This window comes from Tenrec ecaudatus, chromosome 16, assembly GCF_050624435.1.
Source record: "Tenrec ecaudatus isolate mTenEca1 chromosome 16, mTenEca1.hap1, whole genome shotgun sequence".
Classification (NCBI taxonomy): domain Eukaryota; kingdom Metazoa; phylum Chordata; class Mammalia; order Afrosoricida; family Tenrecidae; genus Tenrec; species Tenrec ecaudatus.
In genome coordinates this window covers 20,212,829-20,234,739 of record NC_134545.1, presented here as the reverse complement: position 1 = coordinate 20,234,739, position 21,911 = coordinate 20,212,829, and the positions used below count along the sequence as shown (strand labels likewise).

General features: G+C 42.0%; 1 protein-coding gene across 1 annotated transcript in view; it reads left to right on the top strand.

The window, feature by feature from the left end:
* MAPK1 (mitogen-activated protein kinase 1) overlaps nt 1-21,911 on the top strand; it is an 83,108-nt gene that overhangs the window by 31,383 nt on the left and 29,814 nt on the right. Inside the window, exons 2-3 of the mRNA XM_075534686.1 lie at nt 17,624-17,806; nt 19,447-19,636. Coding sequence (XP_075390801.1) covers nt 17,624-17,806; nt 19,447-19,636 — 373 coding nt within the window. The remainder of the gene's footprint in view (nt 1-17,623; nt 17,807-19,446; nt 19,637-21,911) is intronic.

Genomic DNA, 21,911 nt, shown 5'->3' with positions numbered 1-21,911 from the left:
TTGGAAAAATCACCAAGGTAAAGAAACTCATAATTTTACAACTTTCCCCATTTCCTTTGAAAATTTCATTTCTTTTTAAATGTATGAATCAATCACTAACCTTTATTGACTGTTTACTTTGTGCCAGACATTATTCTGGGTATTCTTTGTCCTTTATTGAATTTATTCTTGCACATTTTCGCTGGCTGGAACCTCTTGATCGCAAGTTAACTTCTTTTAAAATCTAACTTAGTTTCCAGTGTTTCAATTTCCATTCCTTTAAAAAAATTAAATACGTGCACGCACACACACACACACACAAATTGTCAGGTACCATTGAGTTACAAAATCATGTGCCCCGATGTACCACAGAATAAAATACTGCCGTCCTCATTCACTGTCATAGCCATACTCCATTAAAAAAGGTTCTGTGTTGGATTCCTACCATCGTGCTTAGAGGTTCAAACCCACCAGCCACTCTGTGGGAGAAAGGTGGGGCTGTCTGCTGTTGTTAGAACTTGGAGCCTCAAGAGCTACTGTACGTTGGCCTCACAGGGTCCCCCCGTCAGAATGGACTCCTGAAGGCAGTGGGTGGTGGTTGGATAGTACTCCATTGTGGAGAATGTACTGCGTAGTTTTATTTAACCCCTTTCCTCTTTAGGTTATTCAGGTTACTTTCAGTATTTTGCAATTATAAGTAATGCTGCTGTGAACAACCTTGTGCACACACATTTTCATGTCATTGCATCAGGATAGATTTCAATGAGTGTGATTTCTGGGTTAAACACTAGGTCTATGTATGTAAGTTTGTCAAGCTCCCACCGAAAGAGCATGTGAGAGTTCCTTGCATGCAAACCGAACACAGCTTTGCACTGCATCTGCCCTGTAGCTGTGATGGTGAGCTCAGATGTGTTGAGGATCCTTTTAAACCTCCCTGAGATGTGCTGCACATCCTTGTGCAAGCAGTTCTCTCAACATGTGAGTGAGCTCACCTCTGTGGTGCAGCCCACACCTGTATTGTAAGAGTCCACTGTAAATTATACGTAGAGTTTTGCCTGTTCAGGAGGCCAGCTCACCAGCTCCCATGTTATTCAAAGGTAGATTCTATATTACAAACTTTTTAAAGTCTCTTTATAAATATTTTCTTACCTGTATACATTTTTTAATACTTCAAGTACATAGGAATAAGACTACCACCTCTTCTATCACGATCCAAAAAAGCCCTAGACTCACTGCCATTGAGTCAATGTTGACTCACAGCGACCAGGCCAAAAGGATAGGTAAAGGAACTGCTCCTTGGAGTTTCTCAGGCTATAATTCTTCATGGGAGTAGAAAACCCAGTGGCTGGTGTTTTCAAACTGCTCACCTTGTGGTTAGCAGCCTGTGTTAGTCTGGGTAGACAAGAGGAACAAATTCATAAACACTAATGTCTGTATAGGAAAGAGTTTTATATACAAGAGCAATTGAGAAAGCAGCCCAGACCAGTCTAGATCAAATCCAGTATTAGCTCATATGTCTGATACCAATCTATAAAGGCCTCTTCAGTGCAATGACACTGAATGCAGGAAGATCACAGACCAGTGGGTGGGAAGTCTTGTGGATCCAGTGGTGTTGTATGCCTCTCAGCCTGGCAGGGGTTTCCACGTGGTTTCTCTGGCTCCAGAGGTCTGGCTCCATCATCCTCTCTCCATGTGTCTTCTCCACAGGGATGTCTCACAGGGAGTGAGTGTCTCCTACCTCCAGGGAGGAATACAGGAGTTCCCAGAATCCTCAGGAGAAGGCCATGCCCACACAGAGGTCTCATTGGCTATGACCTGATTAACAGGCCAGACTCCACCCCTTCACTCTTAATCCTCAGATTGACAAACGATTATTTAACTACCACACAGCCCAAATCCTAACAGTGATGAAGTGCTTGAAAAATCAAAACCCAAAACTTTCACTGTGGACACTTTGAAAAAATAATACTGAAAAAATTGTGTTTTTGTTGTTGAGACAGCATGCATCAGAACATCCATCATTTCAACAATTTCTACATGGACAAGTCAGTCATGTTGATGTCATCATTTGAGTGGGGCAGTGATTCCACACACTTTTTTCTCTCCTCATTAACCCAAATTCACCACCCTGCTGGTTTCCTCTCTTGTGTTTCAAATAACTGTTGTCACTTTGGCCCTATAGAGAGAGTTCTTAACATAGCCCACCCCTCAAGGCAGGACTTCTTTATTAGTTCATTTAAATTAGTGTTTGATTTTAAGAAGACTTCAGGGTATGTGTGTGTGTGTGTGTGTATGTATGTATATTAATTTAAAGAGAACATTTATTAAGTCTTAAACGAGACAAAGACACATCAGAATGAGAAAGGTGGCATCCTTTCAGAGGATATTTTTGGTTTAAGGTCTGGAGTCCATGTGAATTTGAAATTCTGTTATAACAGCAGAAATTTTTTTAATAGAAAGAAGTAAAATTAGTTTTTCAGAGCAAGCTGGAGAGCTTCTCACTGGCATTTTAGAGTTATAATTATATATTGCATTTTTCTGCTTTACCTAGTTTAGTATATTACATAACATCTCACCACCTGCTTAGTTGTGCACACAGTTCTTATTCAGTTAGCTAATACCATTGCGCTCCTCAGGTTTGAGCTGCTTCCTCTCCTCAGAGTTGTGAGGCAATGTACCAGAAGCCTCCATGCCTTGATTTCTTTAGGCTTCAGTGGTAGGAGCAGTTTTCTGAGCCTCCCTTTTTTAGCTTGGTTTATTGGCCTATATAACTTATAAAGTCATGGACGGTTGGTCCGAATGAGATAAAACTATTCTAATTTCATACCCTCCACCCTCAGGCTGGAGACCCTCTCTGCCTTCTGGTCCTGCTTTCATCCCATCCCACCCAGACTAGCTTCTGACTGCTTACTTTCTCATTCTGACCAGAATTGCAACCCCCTCTGTAAGAAGCCAACTGTTGACTTGGCCAGTCTTGCTCCCAGGCAGAAAGACAGGTAAGAGCTTGACTGCATATATGCTTGGAGAAATGAACTCGTGGACCATCAACATGATCTCATTTTCCCTCCACTATCTCTGGTTTGCCTTCAAGCCCCACTCTCCCACCATCTCATCTGTCACCTCAGGAATAACATCCAGGAAAACCTGTGAAAGCTGGAGCCCGTGTAAGGAAGATAAAGGAAATAAAAATGTTTCCCACTAATAGAGAGCTGTAGGAATTGGTATGACTGCACCCTGTCAAAAGTCTTGAAACTTTCAAGACCTAGAAAAACAAGGCAGTTCCATTGAGTTCTCACAGATTCCACTGTATTTGCCTCTTGTTTCAGGGGAGGCAGATTTTACCTCTTAAGACCAAAGACAGAAATCTAAACACAAGCTACTTTGGAAAACATTCCCATTTTCTTGACCATGATCATTACAATTATTTTTCTTACTGCCCTGTCTGCCTTCACCTTTCTTTTCAGATGACCTGCCCAAACAGAATCTCAGTGCTCTGTTGGACAGGAGGGTTGGTTGTGATCCTGACCTTGGCTAATCACTTCCGTGAAGCATGGCCAGTGGAGGACATGCGTCCACGTCGAGCTGTGCACCAAGGGTTTTCAGTGGCGGCTTGGAAGGAAGTATCTCACCAGGCCTGTTTTCCAGTTGCTTCTGGGTGAACTCAGACCTCTGGGTAATTTTGAGTTGGCAGTCAGGAACTATTACTGGAAAAATTTTTAAATTCATCCCCATTTGCTTGTACTCCAGGCTCTCCCAAACACCTTTTAAAGCACTAATGGTGTTAATGACGTCAATTTTAAGCTGTGATATCGGTGGTATATTGCAGTATTAACTCTTAAAGTAAAACATTTACTGTTACAGGACTAAGTTTTAAAGCTAAGTTGACTTTAGATTAGCTTCTGTTTGTTCACTTAATGGTTGGGGCGTTGGTAGGGAGGAAAAACACCTTATGACTTTATGTTGGCTCTTTTGGTTGGTGAATTCTGAGAGAGCCAAGCTAAACTAAGAAATGCTCTTTCTTTTCAAGCAGTCATTAGTTTTATCTACCTACTTATTTTTGGAGCTTTAATTTGGATCAGTCAAACTTACTTAGCATCTGAAGACAAGTTAATTTTTATCTGTGAAACGAAGTACTGTAGTTTTGTGCTCAGATAATTAAAGTTCACAAAAATGGGTAGCTTAGAGAACAGCTTAATAGCTTTCTCTAAAAATAACCCATTCACAGCTGATAGGTAGCATTTTAGTTGCTTAACAACATGTACAGTATCTGGTGCTTGTGCATGACAATAAAGTAATCTACTTTACTTAGACACATTTTATTGTCAACAAATATTAATCAGTCTCTGCTAGGTGGCTTTGTGGTACAGACAGTAGGTTGAAGAGGAAACCTGAACATAGCAGGAATGTTGTTGAAAAACCTATAGAAATCTCTGGAAGTATTCGAACGATACTGTCATTGCTAGAAACCTTTTTGGAACATTTCCCTTAGAATTGCCTTTAATAGGAACTTGTGAACCATGAAAGAAAATCAACCCATAATTTTGTAGCACTGCTCCTTCCCTCCCCCCCCCCGCGCCCCCCCCCATTCTTCTGTGGTGTAGTTTATATACAGTAAAATGCACCCTTTCTGCCTGTGCAGTTCAAGGGATCCTAAAAAGGTATGTGCCTGGATAATCACCACCAAAATGTAGATGTGGGATATTCATAATCCCCTCAAAAAGCTCCTTTGTTCCGCATTGGAAGAAACACTTTGGAGGCCACATCAGACCTCCTGCTCCCAAGACTGATTGCCACAAAGCAGAGGTCAGATGTGGCCTCCATGTGGTTTTCCTCAGTTGGTGCCAGAAGTTAGATTTGTTGCCATGGCCCCAGACTCATTGGAAGCATGGGGCTCTGTAAGAGAAAGACTGAGGAAAGTGAAACTTGATTCTTAGTTCAGTTACTTTGGTTCTTGTTAGCTGTAATGGCTGAAAGGAATGTAAGAAATGATATGCTGTAGCAGAGGGGAGAAAAGCTGCTTCTGGAGTGGCCATGAGCAAAAGCTAGACTGGTTAAGCCAGATGATTGAGAGGAGGCCAGAGCTTGCTGGTGTCAAAACTCTCTTGCTAAAATGTGATGATTGGTGCTAACCTGGATTTTGCTTATGGATGCAGTTGGTCAAAATTCCCATCAGAAATGAAGATTCTTCAAATCAAGAAACATCCTTTCTCCTTAAGTGTACTGAGTAATCTTAAAAACTGGATTTCTAAGGTGTGAAGTGGCTGGCATATTCTTTTATGGGTGTCCTCATGGGGGAAATGATTAAAAGTGTGAGGAAATATGAAAAGGACAATGGCTAGAAACGCCAAGGTGCCTGCAATGCAGTGGGTTATTTAATGGAGCTCTTCTAGCCAAAGTCTCTGTAACTCCAACCAAATGATCCTTTCCTGATGGACACTTGATAGTATCCAGTTGTGAGTGATTGTCATCCTGCTGGGTTTAAAATGGACCATCTCAGAAGCAGGAAGAGGGGCTCTCACTGCCAAAAAGATAGAATAGCCCAGGAGTGGAGCACTTCATTTGGATCCCAATATCCCTGTGCATTGAACCTCCTTGAACAGGAAACAGTAGTGGATATCTCAGTACACAGAGCAAGTAAAGCTGAGTGCTTTTGGGTAGGAGACTGGCTTGTGGAGTAGTATACCTCTTGGCACTTCGTTGGGAGATCTGAGTGCTGGCCACAGAGCTGGAGCTGAGTGCCTTTGGCTTGAGGTTTACAGTGGAGAGGAATGCTTTGGGGGCATTTATTGGTAGCTCTAAAAGAGCTTTGTAACATTGGCTGAGCAGAGAGAGGCTTTGCCAGCCAGGCGGGCAAGACGAAGAACTTGTTCTGACTTGTTACTTTTATGCAATAAACCCCTTAATGAGTTCTGTGGTTTCATTTCAGTGGATTATTGAGCCTGGCAGAAAAGTAGAGCGCAGGGAGTTAGGGCACTGTGGGAGAAACGGTGTCAGAATAGGTTTGAGAAGGATAAAAGATGGAGGCATGCCTGCCTGTGGCAATCAACCTTGTGAGCTGAAGGAGGTCAGATTTGACCCCTATGCCATTTTCTCATTATTACAGATAGTTTAAATTGCAGGCAACCACTGTGTAAACTTGATGTCGGCTATAATACTGCAGGTGGCTGCATCTGACTTACTCACTGACCTCACAAGGTAGAAGAGAGTCAAGATCACGGCCCAAGGCTGATCCCAGTGAGGTCAGTCATAACTCCCTCCTGTGTCTAACATTTTTAGCAGTTTTGATACCAGCTGTACTAGAATCTATTAACAAGTAAATTTGGATTAGGATTGGCGGGCTTCAACAATTAAGATCAGGAAGCATTCAGCAAAGTCTCTTCTTCAGCAGTACAAAAGAGCCTTCTTGCCTCTCTGACTCTTAGGCCTAGCCTCACTCTGCCCTGCTCTTTCCTATGTTCCAGCTCCATTGACAAATGCATGAAGGGACCCCGCTCTCCCAGGAAGCCTCCTTCCTTGAGGTGCCCAGCTCTCCCACTCCATAGGTCAACATGTTCACGGTACCACCTTGTGCCATGGGGTTGGGAAGGCATATTGTACCATCTTGCGCTGCTCTCCTGGTTCTGCCATTGCCAATTCTTACTCTGCTCCTTGCCGTTTTTGTGCTGCCTCTAGCAGTCCAGCTTTTTGTCCCCTGCGTCTTGCAGCTTCTCAGTACAAGTGACCCAGGGTCCAGTGGACCTGCTCTTCTCCGGGCTTCGTTCTTGATGATAATGAGGTCCCTCATCTTCTTGGGAATTGACTCTGTTGGCTCTTTTTCAAATCCTAGAGAGATGGGAAAACTGACCAGTGCCTGACCTTTCCCCCAACAGGGTTCCCTGCACCTAATTTTGCTTGCTAGCAAGCTATTCATTCCCTCCTGGTGTGGCCCACCAGCACCTTACTGCATAGTGTCACCCAGTCATTTTGTTGTGAGGAAGGCCTTGTAAAGGCCATGTTTGTAACTACATAAGGCAGTATTTTATCCGTGTAGATTAGTCTGAGCTGTTTTAGAATGTCATATGAATGGAAAAGTTTGTACTCTTTGTGCCTGGCCTATTTCACTTAGGATACTGTTTTCAGATGCATCTTGTATATATATCAGTTGTTGCTTTCCTTTTTATTGCAGTATTTTCCACCACAGCATGGCGATAATGCACCCATTTTCTGTTTCCTTGTTGACAGGTGTTTGGGTTCCTAGTGTGAGGCAAATATGAATAAAGCTGCTGCAGACATTTGTTTTCAAGTGGAATTGCAGGGTATGTGAGGTAGCTTCAGAATGTTCATGGAAAACCATATCAATTGTCCTGAAGCTGTGGATAACAATTCAAAAAAAGATGAGGCTTCCTGGTTGGATGGAGACTGGTAGAACCTCCTATGACCCGAAGTTACTCTTCTGTATGGAAATAAACAGGCCGGCAGGGGAACAATAACACTAGTGAGATGTGCATACCTTAGAATAATCAACCATTTGAGATTTAAAGGGCATTATTTATTACCAAGGACAAAGTTTACAAGGTTAAGAAAGGAGGAGGAATGGAAACACACACAGGCAGGCAGTGGCTTAGGAGTGGATGGTAGGATGGTACGGGGAGAAGATTGAAGTCAGTGACAGGAAACTAAAAGTGTGTGGATTGTAGAATGGAAAACTCATCTGCTTTGTAAAACTTTCACCAAATTTCCAATTGACAGTTATGTGTTTAAGTTTGTGGAAAAGTCTAATTAAAAATTAACAGAATTTTCCCATGGATTTTTTGAAGCCCCCTTGTATAGTAAGTGAAGGCTTTCACTTGACTGCTTAGCCTAACAGTTGATTATTCTAATGTATTTAGACACAGCATGCTGTGGAATTAAGAGCTGATGATCAGCATCCACGACGATAACAACCCAGAAAACCCTATGGAACAGTTCTACTCTTATACAGGGATCACCATGAATCAGTGAACTCACCAGTAATGGGTTTAGTTTTGTTTTTGTGTTCTTTGTATGATAAGGGAGAAGACAATACGGATTCATTCGTAGACTTCTCATGTTCTGCACAGGGGACTTGGCCAGTAAGTACTTTCAAGCACTGCCTCCCCTCAGCTCTTGTGGAGGCTTGTGTGTTGCTGCGTGGTTGAATGGTTTTTCAGGGGGGCTTCCAGATTACAATAGTGTAGGAAGAAGGACCTGGTCATGTATTTCTGAAAGTCAGCCAGCAAAATCCTGTGACTCAACCCACTGTAGAGAGAAAGGGTCACCATGAGTCCAAGTGGCCATCGACTTGTTAAGAGACTGCCCAGCCCTTTTCTGTACTGGTTGCACCATTTTGCAGTCCCACCAGCAAACTATGAGTTCACCTTTCTACATGCTTGCCATCTCCACGTGGGTGTGTCATTTTCATGTTAGCCATTCCTATAGATATATATCCCCCCCACACACACACACACATCGTTTTATTAGGGGCTCATACAACTCTTACCATAATCCATACATACATCAATTGTGTAAAGCACATTTGTAAATCATTGCCCTCATCATTCTCAAACCATTTGCTCTCCACCTAAGCCCTTGGCATCAGCTCCTCATTTTCCCCTCCCTCATGAACCCTTGATAATTTATAAATTATTATTTTGTTATATCTTGCCCTGTCCTGTCCGATGTCTCCCTTCACCCACTTTTTTTCTGTTGTCTGCCCCCCAGGGAGGAGGTCACATGTAGATGCTTGTAATTGGTTCCCCCTTTCTAAACCACCCTCCCAGTATCGCCACTCACACCACTGGTCTTGAAGGGATCACCCGCCCTGGATTCCCTGTGTTTCCAGTTCCTTTCTGTACCAGTGTACATCCCCTGGTCTAGCCAGATTTTTAAGGTAGAATTGGGATCATGATAGCTGGGTGGGGGGTGGCGGGGGAACATTTAGGAACTACAGGAATGTTGTATGTTTTATCTTTGCTACATCGCACCCTGACTGGCTGTCTCCTCCCCCAGAACCTTCTCTAAGGGGATGGCCAGTGGCCTACCAATGGGCTTTGGGTCTCCACTCTGCACTGCCCCCCTCATTCCCAATGATAAGACTTTTTGTTCTGCTGATGCCTGATAACTGATCCCTTTGACACCTCGTGATGGCACATGTTGGTGTGCTGCTTCCATGTGGGCTTTGTTGCTTCTGGGCTAGATGCCCACTTGTTTACCTTCAAGCCTTTAAGACCCCAGACGCTATATCTTTTGATAGCCGGCACCATCAGCTTTCTTCACCACATTTGCTTGTTCACCCGCTTTGTCTTCAGCGGTTGTGTCTGGAAGGTGAGCATCATAGAATGCCCATTTAATAGAAGAAAGTATTCTTGCATTGAGGGAGTACTTGAGTGTAGGCCCAATGTCCTTCTGCTACCTTAATACTAAACCTTTAAATATATGCACATATATCTATATACCCATCCTCATATATAAATATATTTGCATATGTACATGCCTTTATTTAGACCTCTATAAATGCCCTTTGCCTCCTAACTCTCCTCTATTTCTTTTAACTTTCCTCTTGTCCCACTATCATGCTCAGTCTTCATTTGGGTTTCAGTAATTCTTCTTGGTTACATTACCCTTGATCACACCCTACTAGACCTCCTACACCCTCCTCACCATCAGTTTGGATCACTTGTTGTTCCCTTGTCCCTGGGTTTGTCAATACCACTAAATTTCCCCCCACCTCCCCCTCTCCCATGTCCCCCGGGAACTGTCAGTCCCGATATTTTCTCCTCCAGATTGTTCATCCAACCTATCTTATTTAGAAAGACCCGTGGAAACAATAACATGCACCAAAACAAGACAGCAAAACCAAGCAACAGTATACAACAAACCAATGACAAAAAAAACGAAACACAACAAGAAAGAAAAGCTTGTAGTTAGTTCAAGGATTGTTTGTTGGCCTTTAGGAGTGTTTTCCAGTCAGTCTGTTGGGGCTCCATGCCCAGGCTCCAAAGTCAACCTTCAGCATTCCACGGGGACCTCGCTGCTCCATTCCCTTGCTGTTCTGTTGCACCCCCTTAGTGTTTTGCCTCAGTGTGGCAGCATCAGATTGGGTGCAATTCCCATACTGTGTCTCCAGTGTTGTCTCCTGTAGGGCTATGGGTCAGTGAGGAATGCTGTGTCTCAATAGGGCCAGCCATGTGGTCCTCTCTGTGTATTGGCTGCTCTAATCAGGAATATCGTACTTAAGACTTGGTGGGACAGGATGTGCTCCACTCTCTCCTCCTCCCCCTTCATCTGCACCTGTGTGCTCCAATCAGATATGCCCTTCTAGAGCTGCATATTCAGTGCCATCTGAAATAAATTATTCTGGGGGTGGGGCATGTTAGCCATTCTAATGGATGTGTGTGAGAGAAATAGCACCAATGATTCAGCAGGTTCAGTGTTGAGTTGCTAACCAAAGGGTCAGTTGTTTGAATTTACCAGCTACTCTACAGGTAAAAAATGAGAGGCAGTCTGTTCCTGTAAGGTCAGCAGTCTTAGAAAGTTCTACTCTGCCCTATAGGGTCAATATGAGTCAGAATTGACTTGATGGCAGTGGGTTTTTAATAGGTGGTTTTAATGTGCATTTCCCTGGTGATTCATCCATCATCATTTCATATGCTCATTGTCACAGAAAAAGTATCTGTTCGTTTAAAAAGTTTTTAATAGACTGATTTTAGAGTAATTTTATTTAGGTGTATAGAAAAACTGCAAAAAGTACAGTGTTCCCAGCCACTCTCTCCTGGAGAGAGTGCGTGGGTGCACACAGATACATATGCACACAATTTCTCTAACAAGTAATATTGTCAGGTAAGTGTGTCATAACTTTTGTGGCATTTTTATTAACCATAGCCCACAATCCACTTTACATTCCTGTAGGCCTTTGACTGTGTATTAGTTTAGTGTGCATGCACCCTTGGTCTTCTCGAAAGAGAAGTCGGACATAGTGCAGGTTTGCCATCTGCGTTTTTAATGTTAATCTCAGTTGCCTTATTGTTCGGTAACCAGATCCCACACAACAGCCAGTGTTGCTGATGCTGCCACCTCCTCTTCCATCCTCCATCCTCCATCCTTCATCCACCTCCTCCAGATCTCTAAATGCTGCCTTTCCTCAGACTTCAGACCCAGGCACTCTTCTCTACGTTTTGTTACTCCAGGCGTGGGCTCAGCCTCCCCAAACTGCAGGCATGTGCCTCCCCACTTTCCTTTTGACCGATGGTTTACACATTGGGCTGCTAACTGCAAGGTTTAGCAGTTCAAAACCACCAGCTGCTCCTCAGAAGAAAGACTCAGAAACTCTCAGGGTCAGTTCTACCCTACCCTTTTTAGCTGAGTCAGCGCTGACACAATGGCAATGAGTTTGTTTGTTTGTGTTATGGTTGATTGTCTATTTCAGTCATTGCAAAGTCCACACTTGCTTCCAAACAAGAGTCTGTCAGAATCCCCAGTCTAGTCCATGTTTATTAGTAGTCTCCTACTTACTGCTGCTTACACACACACACACACACACACACACACACACATCTCACACACAGACATAGCAGTTCATCCAGGTCTTTTGATTCACCTTTAAAATACTTTCTAAAAAAAATAATAAAAAATTAAATTATCAGTATTTTTACTACCATGTCTCATGTACCTTCATAAGAGGCAGACTTCATCTGTTGAAAACACAAGGTGCTTATCCAATTGCTCTCAGCGTGATCTTGCACGATTGTTGGGCCACTGCAATGGGGTCCTTTTTTGCTAGTTGGTTCTGCGTAGCACAATGGAAGAGATCATTTAAAATGGCCACTTAGGCCCCTTTCTTATTCAGCTGTGGTGGAAGTACACTTTAGCACAGCTACCAGCTCAGCCTGTTGCTGCGCCTCATCTGGAGCCAGGATTTCTCTGCTGGGTACACTGCAGCCCCAGCCACCCCCACTCGAGTGTACCAGCCCTCCCTGCCTCTTAGGAGGTCAAGTCTGCCTCTTAAGAGGGTACATTGGGAGGGTGGAGGGAAGGTGAGGGAGAAAGGGGGAACAGAATACAAGGATCGACATATAACCTCCTCCCTGGGGGTCGGACAGTAGAGAAGTGGGTGAAGGGAGACATCGGACGGTGTAAGATATGACAGAATAATAATAATTTATAAATTACCAAGGGTTCATGGGGGAGGGAGGGGAAAATAGCTGATATCAATGGCTCAAGTTGAAAGCAAATGCTTTGAGAATGATGACGGAAACATGTACAAAAGTGCTTGAAACAATGGATATATGTATGGATTGTGATAAGAGTTGTATGAGCTGAGCCCCCAATAAAATGATTTTTTTTTTAAGTACATGAGAGAAGGTAAAAGACCGGCACCAGCTAGCTTCTGTTCACCCTTCAGGTTTCTATTTAAATGGCAACTCTTGAGAGGATGGCCCTGCCTAGAGCTCCTCAGCTAAACCAGGTTCTCCAGTGGAGCCACGTTAATGATAACCATTAGCACAGCGGTTCTCAACCTATGGACTCAGACCCTATTGGGGGTCGAACCACCCTTTCACAGGGGTTGCTTAAGACCATTGGAAAATAAACCATATATGCTTGAGTATAAGCTGAGTTTTCCAGCACATTTTTAATGCAGTTTTTGTGGTAAAATTAAGGTTGCCTCCGCTGATACTCAGGTCGGTTTATACTTGAGTATATACGGTATCCCCGATGGTCTTAGGAACCCAGATACTGCTCCTCTGCATGTCTCCAGGTGGTCACCCACATGCAGATATATTAATCTGCTGAGAAAAAAGCTATCATCTCAACCTTCACATGATGTTAGGCAAAATGTAGTAATGTAGTTCACTGTTATATTAAGACTGTTACCCATGGTACTCCATACTTCAAGACATTTCATTTATTTGTAATTAGAAACAAATATTTCACAATATATAATTAAATATTCTTTTTGTGATTAATCACTGTTTTAATTATGTTCAATTTGTAACAATGAAATACATCCAGCATATCCGATATTTACATGACAATTCATAACAGCGGAAAAATTACAGTTATGAAGTAGCAACGAAAATTTTGTGGTTGGGAGTCACCACAACATGAGGAACTATATTAAAGGGTCACAGCATTAGTAAGGTTGAGAACCATGCATTAACGGGTTTCCTCTACATCCATCATAATTTACATAATACATTCTCGGTGAGATAGAATGATGCAGGAGGCAAAACAATGGGCTTGAACGTAGCAACAGTCTTGAAGATAGTGCAGGACTACACAGCCTGCTGTTTGCTCTCAGACGGAGTCAGCTGCATGGTACCTGATGACAACGCATGTGTGTGTGTCTTTGAGTACACTCCAAGGACACCAGTGTCCATTGTGCCTTATAAAATGTAGACAATACTTGATAAAGAAAAAAATTGACTAACATTTAACACATTTTGAACTACTCTGTATACTTTCAGTAACATTCCAAGCTGGCCTCACTTTCTCTTGAATATAAACTGCTGTCCTTATTCCGGGGCTCTGCTATTTCTCCCTAAGTCATAGTTTACTCTTATAACAAAAGCTCCTAAATCTTTTTGTATGTGTGCTACATGTCTGCACTTAGGCAGTTGGTGAAATCTTGACTCTTCAGTTTCATAGTGTTAGAGGGAAAATATGACAAAAGAAAGTTCACGTTAAAATGCAGATTATGTAGAAAGAGAAAAGCAATCTGTGATGTGTGTGCTGCTTTGCCATACTTCATCAGAGCAAGCTCAGACCCAGGCTCGTTTCTCTGACCAGTTCTGCTCACACACAGCAGCCAGCTGCCCCATCATCTCCACCTCCCATCTGTCAGGGGAGGCTTTGCCCTTACTGTGATATTGAAAAGGTTTCAGTAGACTTTCCAGACTAGGACTAACTAGGAAGAAAGGTCTGGCAATCTACTTGTGAAAAGTTAATCAGCTAGTGAAAGCCCTGTGGATCACAATAATCGGATCCTCAACCCATCCTAGGGATAGTGCAGGACCAGACAGTATTTACTGTTATTGTGGGTGGTTCCCAATGAGTTGGGGGTGACGTGATGGCAGCTAGCAGCACTAGACAGCAGTTTAATACTTGTACTTGGGACTGGAGCACTCATGACTCAAGGGCTTCTTTCAACTACCAGAATGAAGGATGGATTTCTCAGTGTGATGTCTCTTGGATAGGAAGGTCATATGAACTTGTATTCATCCTCCCACACCTTACCTCCCGCAGTTGTTGCTTTCTGAAAATGCTGTTTTCGTGGACTGCTTGGTTTGCAGGCCTTCTCGTTTTCTTTACATCCTCTTTTTTATACCCATTTTTGGGTTTAATATACCCAACCTCTCTGTGTTTCAAAAGTGCTTTACTAGGTAGACTAAAAGGCAGTGTACATTGTCCTTTTAGTCTGCTGCCCTCACTTAATTGGGAGCTTCTTTAAACTCAGGATCATGTTTTGTTTTTACCACCAGTCCTAACTGAAAGCACACAAGTGGGTTGTACTTGATGAATGTCTAAACTTTACCGCGGCTCTGACATCACCCTGATGTTGTAGAAACCTTATGAAAATGGGAAATGAATTTAGTTTAGCTTGACTTGTTTCATAATCAACTCATGCTGGTTCCCTTTTCCTTCTCAAATGATCATAAAACAGCTGCTAAAACATTACTTCCAGAAGCACATGAACTTCTTTCTCTGCATTCACTAGTCATTACATTTCTGGAATGTATTCTTAGCGCACTGGTCCTGGGACCAAGACAGAGCCAGAGAGCCCCGTGTTTTTTTTTTATTTAAGTTTTGGTTTTTTAACCACTTTATTGAGAAATAACTTGTACAGTAAGCTGCAAATATGTAAAGTGCAGTTTAACAGGTTTTGGCGTATGCAACATGAAACCATCAACAGGCACCTCTTACCTTACCAACCGGCACCTGTTCCCGATTTGTAGTTCTAAGAATAGAATGTATTCAGGACTTGAAATTGCTTGCACTTAATATCTTTTTTTAAAAATTGTTTTATTAGGGGCTCATCCAATTCTTCTCACAATCCAAACATAGATCAATTGTGTAAAGCACATTTGTACATTCATTGCCCTCATCATTCTCAAAACATTTGCTCTCCACCTAAGCCCCTGGCATCAGCTCCTCATTTTTCCCCTCCCTCCTCCCCCCCCCCATGAACCCTTGATAATTTATAAATTATTATTTTGTCATATCTTGCCCTGTCCGACGTCTCCCTTGACCCACTTTCTGTTGTTTGTCCCCCAGGGAGGAGGTCACATGTAGATCCTTATAATCGGTTCCCCCTTTCTAACCTACCCTCCTTTTACCCTCCTGTTATCACTAGTTACACCACTGGCCTTGAAGGGATCATCTGCCCTGGATTCCCTGTGTTTCCAGTTCCTATCTGTATCAGTATACATCCTCTGACCTAGCCAGATTTGTAAGGTAGAATTGAGACCATGATAGTCAGGTGGGGGGGGGGGGGAGCATTTAGGAACTACATGCTAATCGCACCCTGACTGGCTTGTTTCCTCCCCAAGACCCTTCTGTAAGGGGTTGTCCAGTGGCCTACAAATGGGCTTTGGGTCTCTACTCCGCACTACCCCTCCTCATTCACTATGATAAGATTTTTTGTTTTAATTATGCCTGCTTCTTCCATGTGGGCTTTGTTGCTTCTGAGCTAGATGGACGCTTGTTTACCTTCAAGTCTTTAAGACCCCAGATGGTATCTATATCATTTGATAGCTGGGCATCACCAGCTTTCTTTGCCACATTTGCTTATGTACCCGTTTGTCTTCAGAGATTGTATCAGGGAGGTGAGCATCATAGAATGCCCATTTAATAGAAGAAAGTATTCTTGCATTGAGTGGAGTACTGAGGTGGAGGTCCAATGTCCTTCTGCTACCTTAATACTAAACCTGTAAATATATGCACATAGATTTACCCATCCTCATATATAAATATATTTGCCTATGTACATGCCTTTATTTAGACCTCTATAAATGCCCTTTACCTCTTAGCTCTTTCCTCTTGTCCCACTATCATGCTCAGTCTTCATTTGGGTTTCAGTAATTCCTCTTGGTTACATTACCCTTGATCACACTCTAACCAGGCCTCCTACATCCTCTTCATCACCGATTTGGATCACTTAGTGTTCCCTTGTCCCTGGGTTTGTTAACACCACTACCTTTCTCTCCACCTCCCCCTCTCCCATGTCCCCCCGGAACTGTCGGTCCCGTTGTTTTCTCCTCCAGATTGTTCATCCAACCTATCTTATTTAGACAGACCTGCGGAGATAATAACATGCACCAAAACAAGACAGAGCAAAACCAAGCAACAATATGCCACAAAACAAAAACAAACCAATGACAAAAAACAAAATGAAACACAAGAAAGAAAAGCTTGTAGGTAGTTCAAGGACTGTTTGTTGGCTTTTAGGAGTGTTTTCCAGTCCAGTCTGTTGGGGCACGCACTCAATCTCTTTTAAACTGGAGCAAATTATTTCACCTTTTTGTTTTTGTTTCCAAAAGGAGCAAGTATATCTGTTGAAAGAAAAACATTTAAATATCCTAAAATTAATCCATTCAAGGGCTGTGTATTGTCAAATATTGGATTAAGATCTCAAGTTGGAACCATATTGTTTATGAGGTATAGTTAAAGAAAATGGGGGAGGGTGTATGGCCAATAGAGATTAATAAGGTATTCCAATAAATTATATGTGTCAAGCTAATGAATAGTGACAAATAACATTTTTTATGGTTTCTTTTTTTTTCTTTAAAAACATTTTATTAGGGGCTCATACAACTCTTATCACAATCCACGCATATATATGCACCAATTGCATAAAGCACATCCATGCATTCTTTGCCTTAATTACTCTCAAAGCATTTGCTCTCCACTTAAGCCCTCTGCATCAGGTCCTCTTTTTTTTTTTTTTCCCTCCCTCCGACAAATAACATTTTTAAAGGAAAATCTCAAAGAGAAGCCTGCAGAGAAAAAGTTGTTGGTAGCAGATTGCAACCTCTAAAATGCTTAGGTCGAACAGATAGATCTTGGTCCACTCTCCCACTGAGAGGACCCCTCTTTCTTTTCAAGTGGAAATGGATGGGAGATGATCTCAGATGCCTGATCTAAAAGCAGCGAGTGACTTGTTTATTTCCATCACCTACCAAAGGAGTGTGACACCGTGGGTTAGGTGTTGGGTTGATGACCAACAAGGTCGATGATTTGAGCATGGTAGCCCCCTGCTCAAGAGAAAGATGAGTTAACAGCCTTGGAAACCAACCCTATGGAGTTCTTTTACTATTATTTTTAATCGTTTTATTGGGGATCTTACAGCTATTATAACAATCCATACATCAATTCTGTCAAGCATATGTGAACATATGTTGCCATCATCATTTTCAAAACATTTTCTTTCTTCTTGAGCCCTTGGGAGCAACTCCTCTTTCCTCCCTCCCTCCCTCTCTCCCTCCCTCCTACCCCCCTCCCTCCCTCACTCTTCCAAACCCGTGACCCCTTGATAAATTATAAGTTATTGCTTCTTAAGAGGTGTGATGCAAGTAGTGTACAAAGTGTTAAACTATGCAACTTCACTGATTACATCTTTCTAATACCATCTCCTTCTTTGTCTCCTTTTTAGCTCTGCTTATGATAACGTCAACAAAGTTCGAGTCGCTATCAAGAAAATAAGCCCATTTGAGCATCAGACCTACTGCCAGAGAACCCTGAGGGAGATCAAAATCTTACTGCGCTTCAGACATGAGAACATCATTGGCATTAATGATATTATCCGAGCACCAACCATCGATCAGATGAAGGACGTGTATCCTTTTCAGGCAACTGCTGTCACAGATAGTTCACCTTGTTGAATAAATGCCAGGCAACCTTTTCTGAAGTTTGAACAGAGTCAAGTAAGCACATGTAATAGGAAATGGTAGTCTGCGTCTTTAAAAGTATTCCTCTGATTCTTGGTGTTGGTTAGAACCATTTTTATCGTCATCATTTATCATCTCTTATTTCCTTGTCAGTAAAGATATCCTTAAAGAGTAGTACTATCTTTGTTAATACCATTTTCACCCATGTCCCGTCCTCCCCATTCAGGGTATGGTTTGTTGGGATTGCGATAAGGAAAGGTAGTAAACTAATACAGAGAGTGCCCTGGCTCTCCACTGGTTAAATAGACTGCCCCATGATAAACAGTGTCACCTCATCCTTTAGGAACTTAGTGTCCTCATCTTTAAAATGAAGGAACCAGACTATCCTGCCTTGAAGGTCCCCCAAGTCCTGAAAACCTGTGACTTAACTATAACTAGCATGTAGCGATTTTGACTGAAATGGTCTAGGTACGGCAGTTCTCAATCTGTGGGTTGTGACCGCTTTGGGGGTCGAATGACCCTTTCACAGGTATCGCCCAATTCATAACAGTAGCAAAATTATAGTTATGAAGTAGCAACGAAAATAATTTTATGGTTGGGGGTCACCACCACATGAGGAACTGGATTAAAGGGGTCAGGGCATTAGGAAGGGTGAGAACCACTGGTCTAGGAGAAGTTAGCAGGGGAAAGGAAGAGAGAAGACATTGATAGGTGGAGGTATTCCATCTTCTGAAAAGAGCATGCTGCAGAGGAGATAAGTCCGTCTGTTTAGGCTAGTACAGGGTTCCAGCCATTCTGCCCAATTTGCATGCAGCCCGTCCAGGGAGCGGCAGCTCTCTGTCTCCAGGCAGCTCTTTCCATTTTTAAACAGCTCTGTTACTAAGTTGTGATATTTTAAGTGAAATGCCTTCTGCTGCTACTGCCAGTTGGTCCTGTTTCTACCTTTTGCCTTGAAAATCAAGCCTCTTTCAGATGCCGGCTTGTCATGTCACAGCCCCTTTGAATCTCACTGATGCACTTCATCTTGCAGGAGCAAAGGGGCTGCAGAAAGTTTGTGGGGAAATGGAATTAAAGATCATGGACTTTACCCACAAACTGTTTTAAGCCCCTCGTGTGCATATATATGAATGAAGGAAGGAGAGGGGAAATGGAATCTATAATGCGTGTTGGACACTATCCCTTCCTCAACCTTTTCTAGCATCCTTGGGAAGGGGGGCTTATTGAAGGTGGACAACTTGAAGGCCAAGAAGGTAATACTGACTACAATCTCCATAAGAGTCCATTTTTAGATCTCAGTCCAGATCAATCAAATCTCCTCCCCCACAAAAGATCAGCCCACTCTGATTGAGTCCATTTCCATTTATAGGGACCCTAGAGACCCAACCAGAGCAGGGAGGTATAATTCATCTTGTTTCACAAGCCTTGAAAAAGGAACCCACAGAGTACCTAGTTTTCTATTTCTCATTTCCTTCTGAAGCCTCGTGCTGTAGCAACAGGCCTATTACATAAAGGGTCCAAAGAGGTGTGTTTTGTTTTCAGTGTTTCGCTGACCAGCCATTTGGTGTGTTACCTTAACCTCTACAAACAGATACATAGTACAGGACCTCATGGAGACAGACCTCTACAAGCTCTTGAAGACACAACACCTCAGCAACGACCACATCTGCTATTTTCTTTACCAGATCCTCAGAGGGTTAAAATATATTCATTCAGCGAACGTCCTTCACCGTGACCTCAAACCTTCCAACCTGCTGCTCAATACCACCTGTGATCTCAAGGTCAGTTTGGCTCTTTATCCTACATATTTAGGACCTGGTCTTCTGGAACAAAACAGGGCTTCCTACTCTCACTAAGTTGCAGTCTTGGGAACCCTAGAGGCAGTTCTACCCCGTCCTATCAAATTGACCTGATGGCAGTGAATGAGTTTGCAGGAGAACAGTCTCCTGTTCTTAATTAAAATTACACCCAAATTATAGTAGAACATTTTGTAAGGACCAAAAATGTAAATAAAAATCCTTGACCCTCTTCATTTACTTTCTACCTCAAATTAATGGCTTTTCTTACAAACGTTTCCCTATGTATTTGCATGTGTACTGTTTTGTATATGAACAGGATTGTGTACATTATATGTAATTTTAACATCATCTGTTTCAATATTGATAGTTTTTAGTACATTCCATCAAGGTCCCTTGAGAAAACTTAGCCTCTGTGTCATTTATAGGAGAAAAGTCATTTCAAATAAATAGGAATAGCTCAGATCCCTTGCAGCCCTCGCCGTGCTCCAGCATTTATATATTCTGCTTTGAGAAGTAACAGAGCTTCACAAGCAGGGAAAGCTAAGGATATCTTAGATGTGAATTAGGGCTGTGAAGCCCATCTCCTACATCGCATATGGATTCCAGAAGCCCTAGGTAGGTACATGGAAAGACAGCCGTGTCTGGATCTGGAAGACTTACGTTCATTGTTAAGGTGGCAGTACTTCACAAATTGGTTCACAGATTCAGTGCAGTTCTTACCAAAGCTCTAGCTGGATTTTTTTGCAGAAATTGACAGGCTGACCCTAGAATAGTCTTAAAAATTCAGAGTTCTCAGAATAACCCAAAAAGTTTGGGAAAAGAGAACAGTTGGAAAGCCCACACTGTGGTTTCAGAATTTACTAGAAGCTATATTAGTCAGCATAGAATAAGGATAAACAGAAATAGCAATGGAATAGAATCTAGTCCAGAAGTAAACATAAGCATTTATGGCCAGTTGATTTTTTTTTTTTAATACTAAGGGTGTCAAGCCAATTCAATGTGGAAGAATAATTATTTCAACATAATGCCTTGGGATAATTGGATATCCATACTCAAAATAACTTCTTCCTCACACCAAACACACAGATAAACTGAAATACATTACAACCCTAAATTAAGAGCTAAAACTGTAATACTCTAAGCAAGCATAGAAGTAAATCTTTGACTCTGGGGTTATTCAAAGATGTCTTAGATGTGTCACCCAAAAGCACAAGAGAAAGCATCCTGGATTTTATCAAGATAAATACATATCCAGAAAGTGAGAAGACCACACAAAATTGGGGTCAGGAGATAACTTAGAGCTCTTCATCTGGTAAGGGACACTCAGATCTAGGACATATAAAGAACTCTGACACAATTTATTAATAAAAATCCCAGGTAAAAATTAAAGGAGAAGGACTTGAGTAGACATTTTTCTAAGGAAGAAATAGAAACAACCGTGCAGCAGAAAGAGACCTTGTCGATGTCATCAGCCGTCAGCACATCAGACCACAACAATACACCATTTCACGTGCCCTCAGATGGTTGTAAGATGCCCTGGTAATATAGTGGGTGCAGTGGGTTATGTGTTGGGCTACGAACTACAGGGTCTACTAATAGCTCATAGTACCAGCCACACCTCGAAAGATGCCACTTTCTGCTCCCATAAGGACATCTAATCTGTTCTTTGGGGTTGTTGTGAGTTGGAATTGTCGGCAGCGAATGAGGATGACTAGACAGATAAGTCAGATAACCTAGGGGGACAATTGAGTCTATGCCAATGGTAGTGGAATGATTTGGAAAAGGTTATCACGAGTAGTTGTAAAATATAAAGAATATAATCAATGGCACTGAATTATACAAGTAGAAGTTGTGGAGTTTGAAAATGTTTTTAATATGTATATTTTGCCACAATTAGGAAAAAATATAGTTACAAGAATAACAGTAAGTACAAGGAAGAATAAAATGTTCTAGAATTGAATTTGGCGACAGTTGTACAACTCCTGATATGATTGAATTATTGAATTGTATGACGTGGATAAAATGCTAATAAAATTTTTTTTTAAGATAAGTGTTTGGGGAGGTTGTTGATGGGAATATAAAATGAGAACCACTTTTGAAAACAGTGGGACAGTTCCTTAGAATGCTTTAGCATAGAGTTTACTATGTGATCTTTCCACTTCTACATAGATATGCCAGAGAAATGAAAGCTTGTACCTTGTTTTTTTAAAATCATATTTTACCGCATTTTGAGTGTAAGTTTGTACAGCATGTTAGG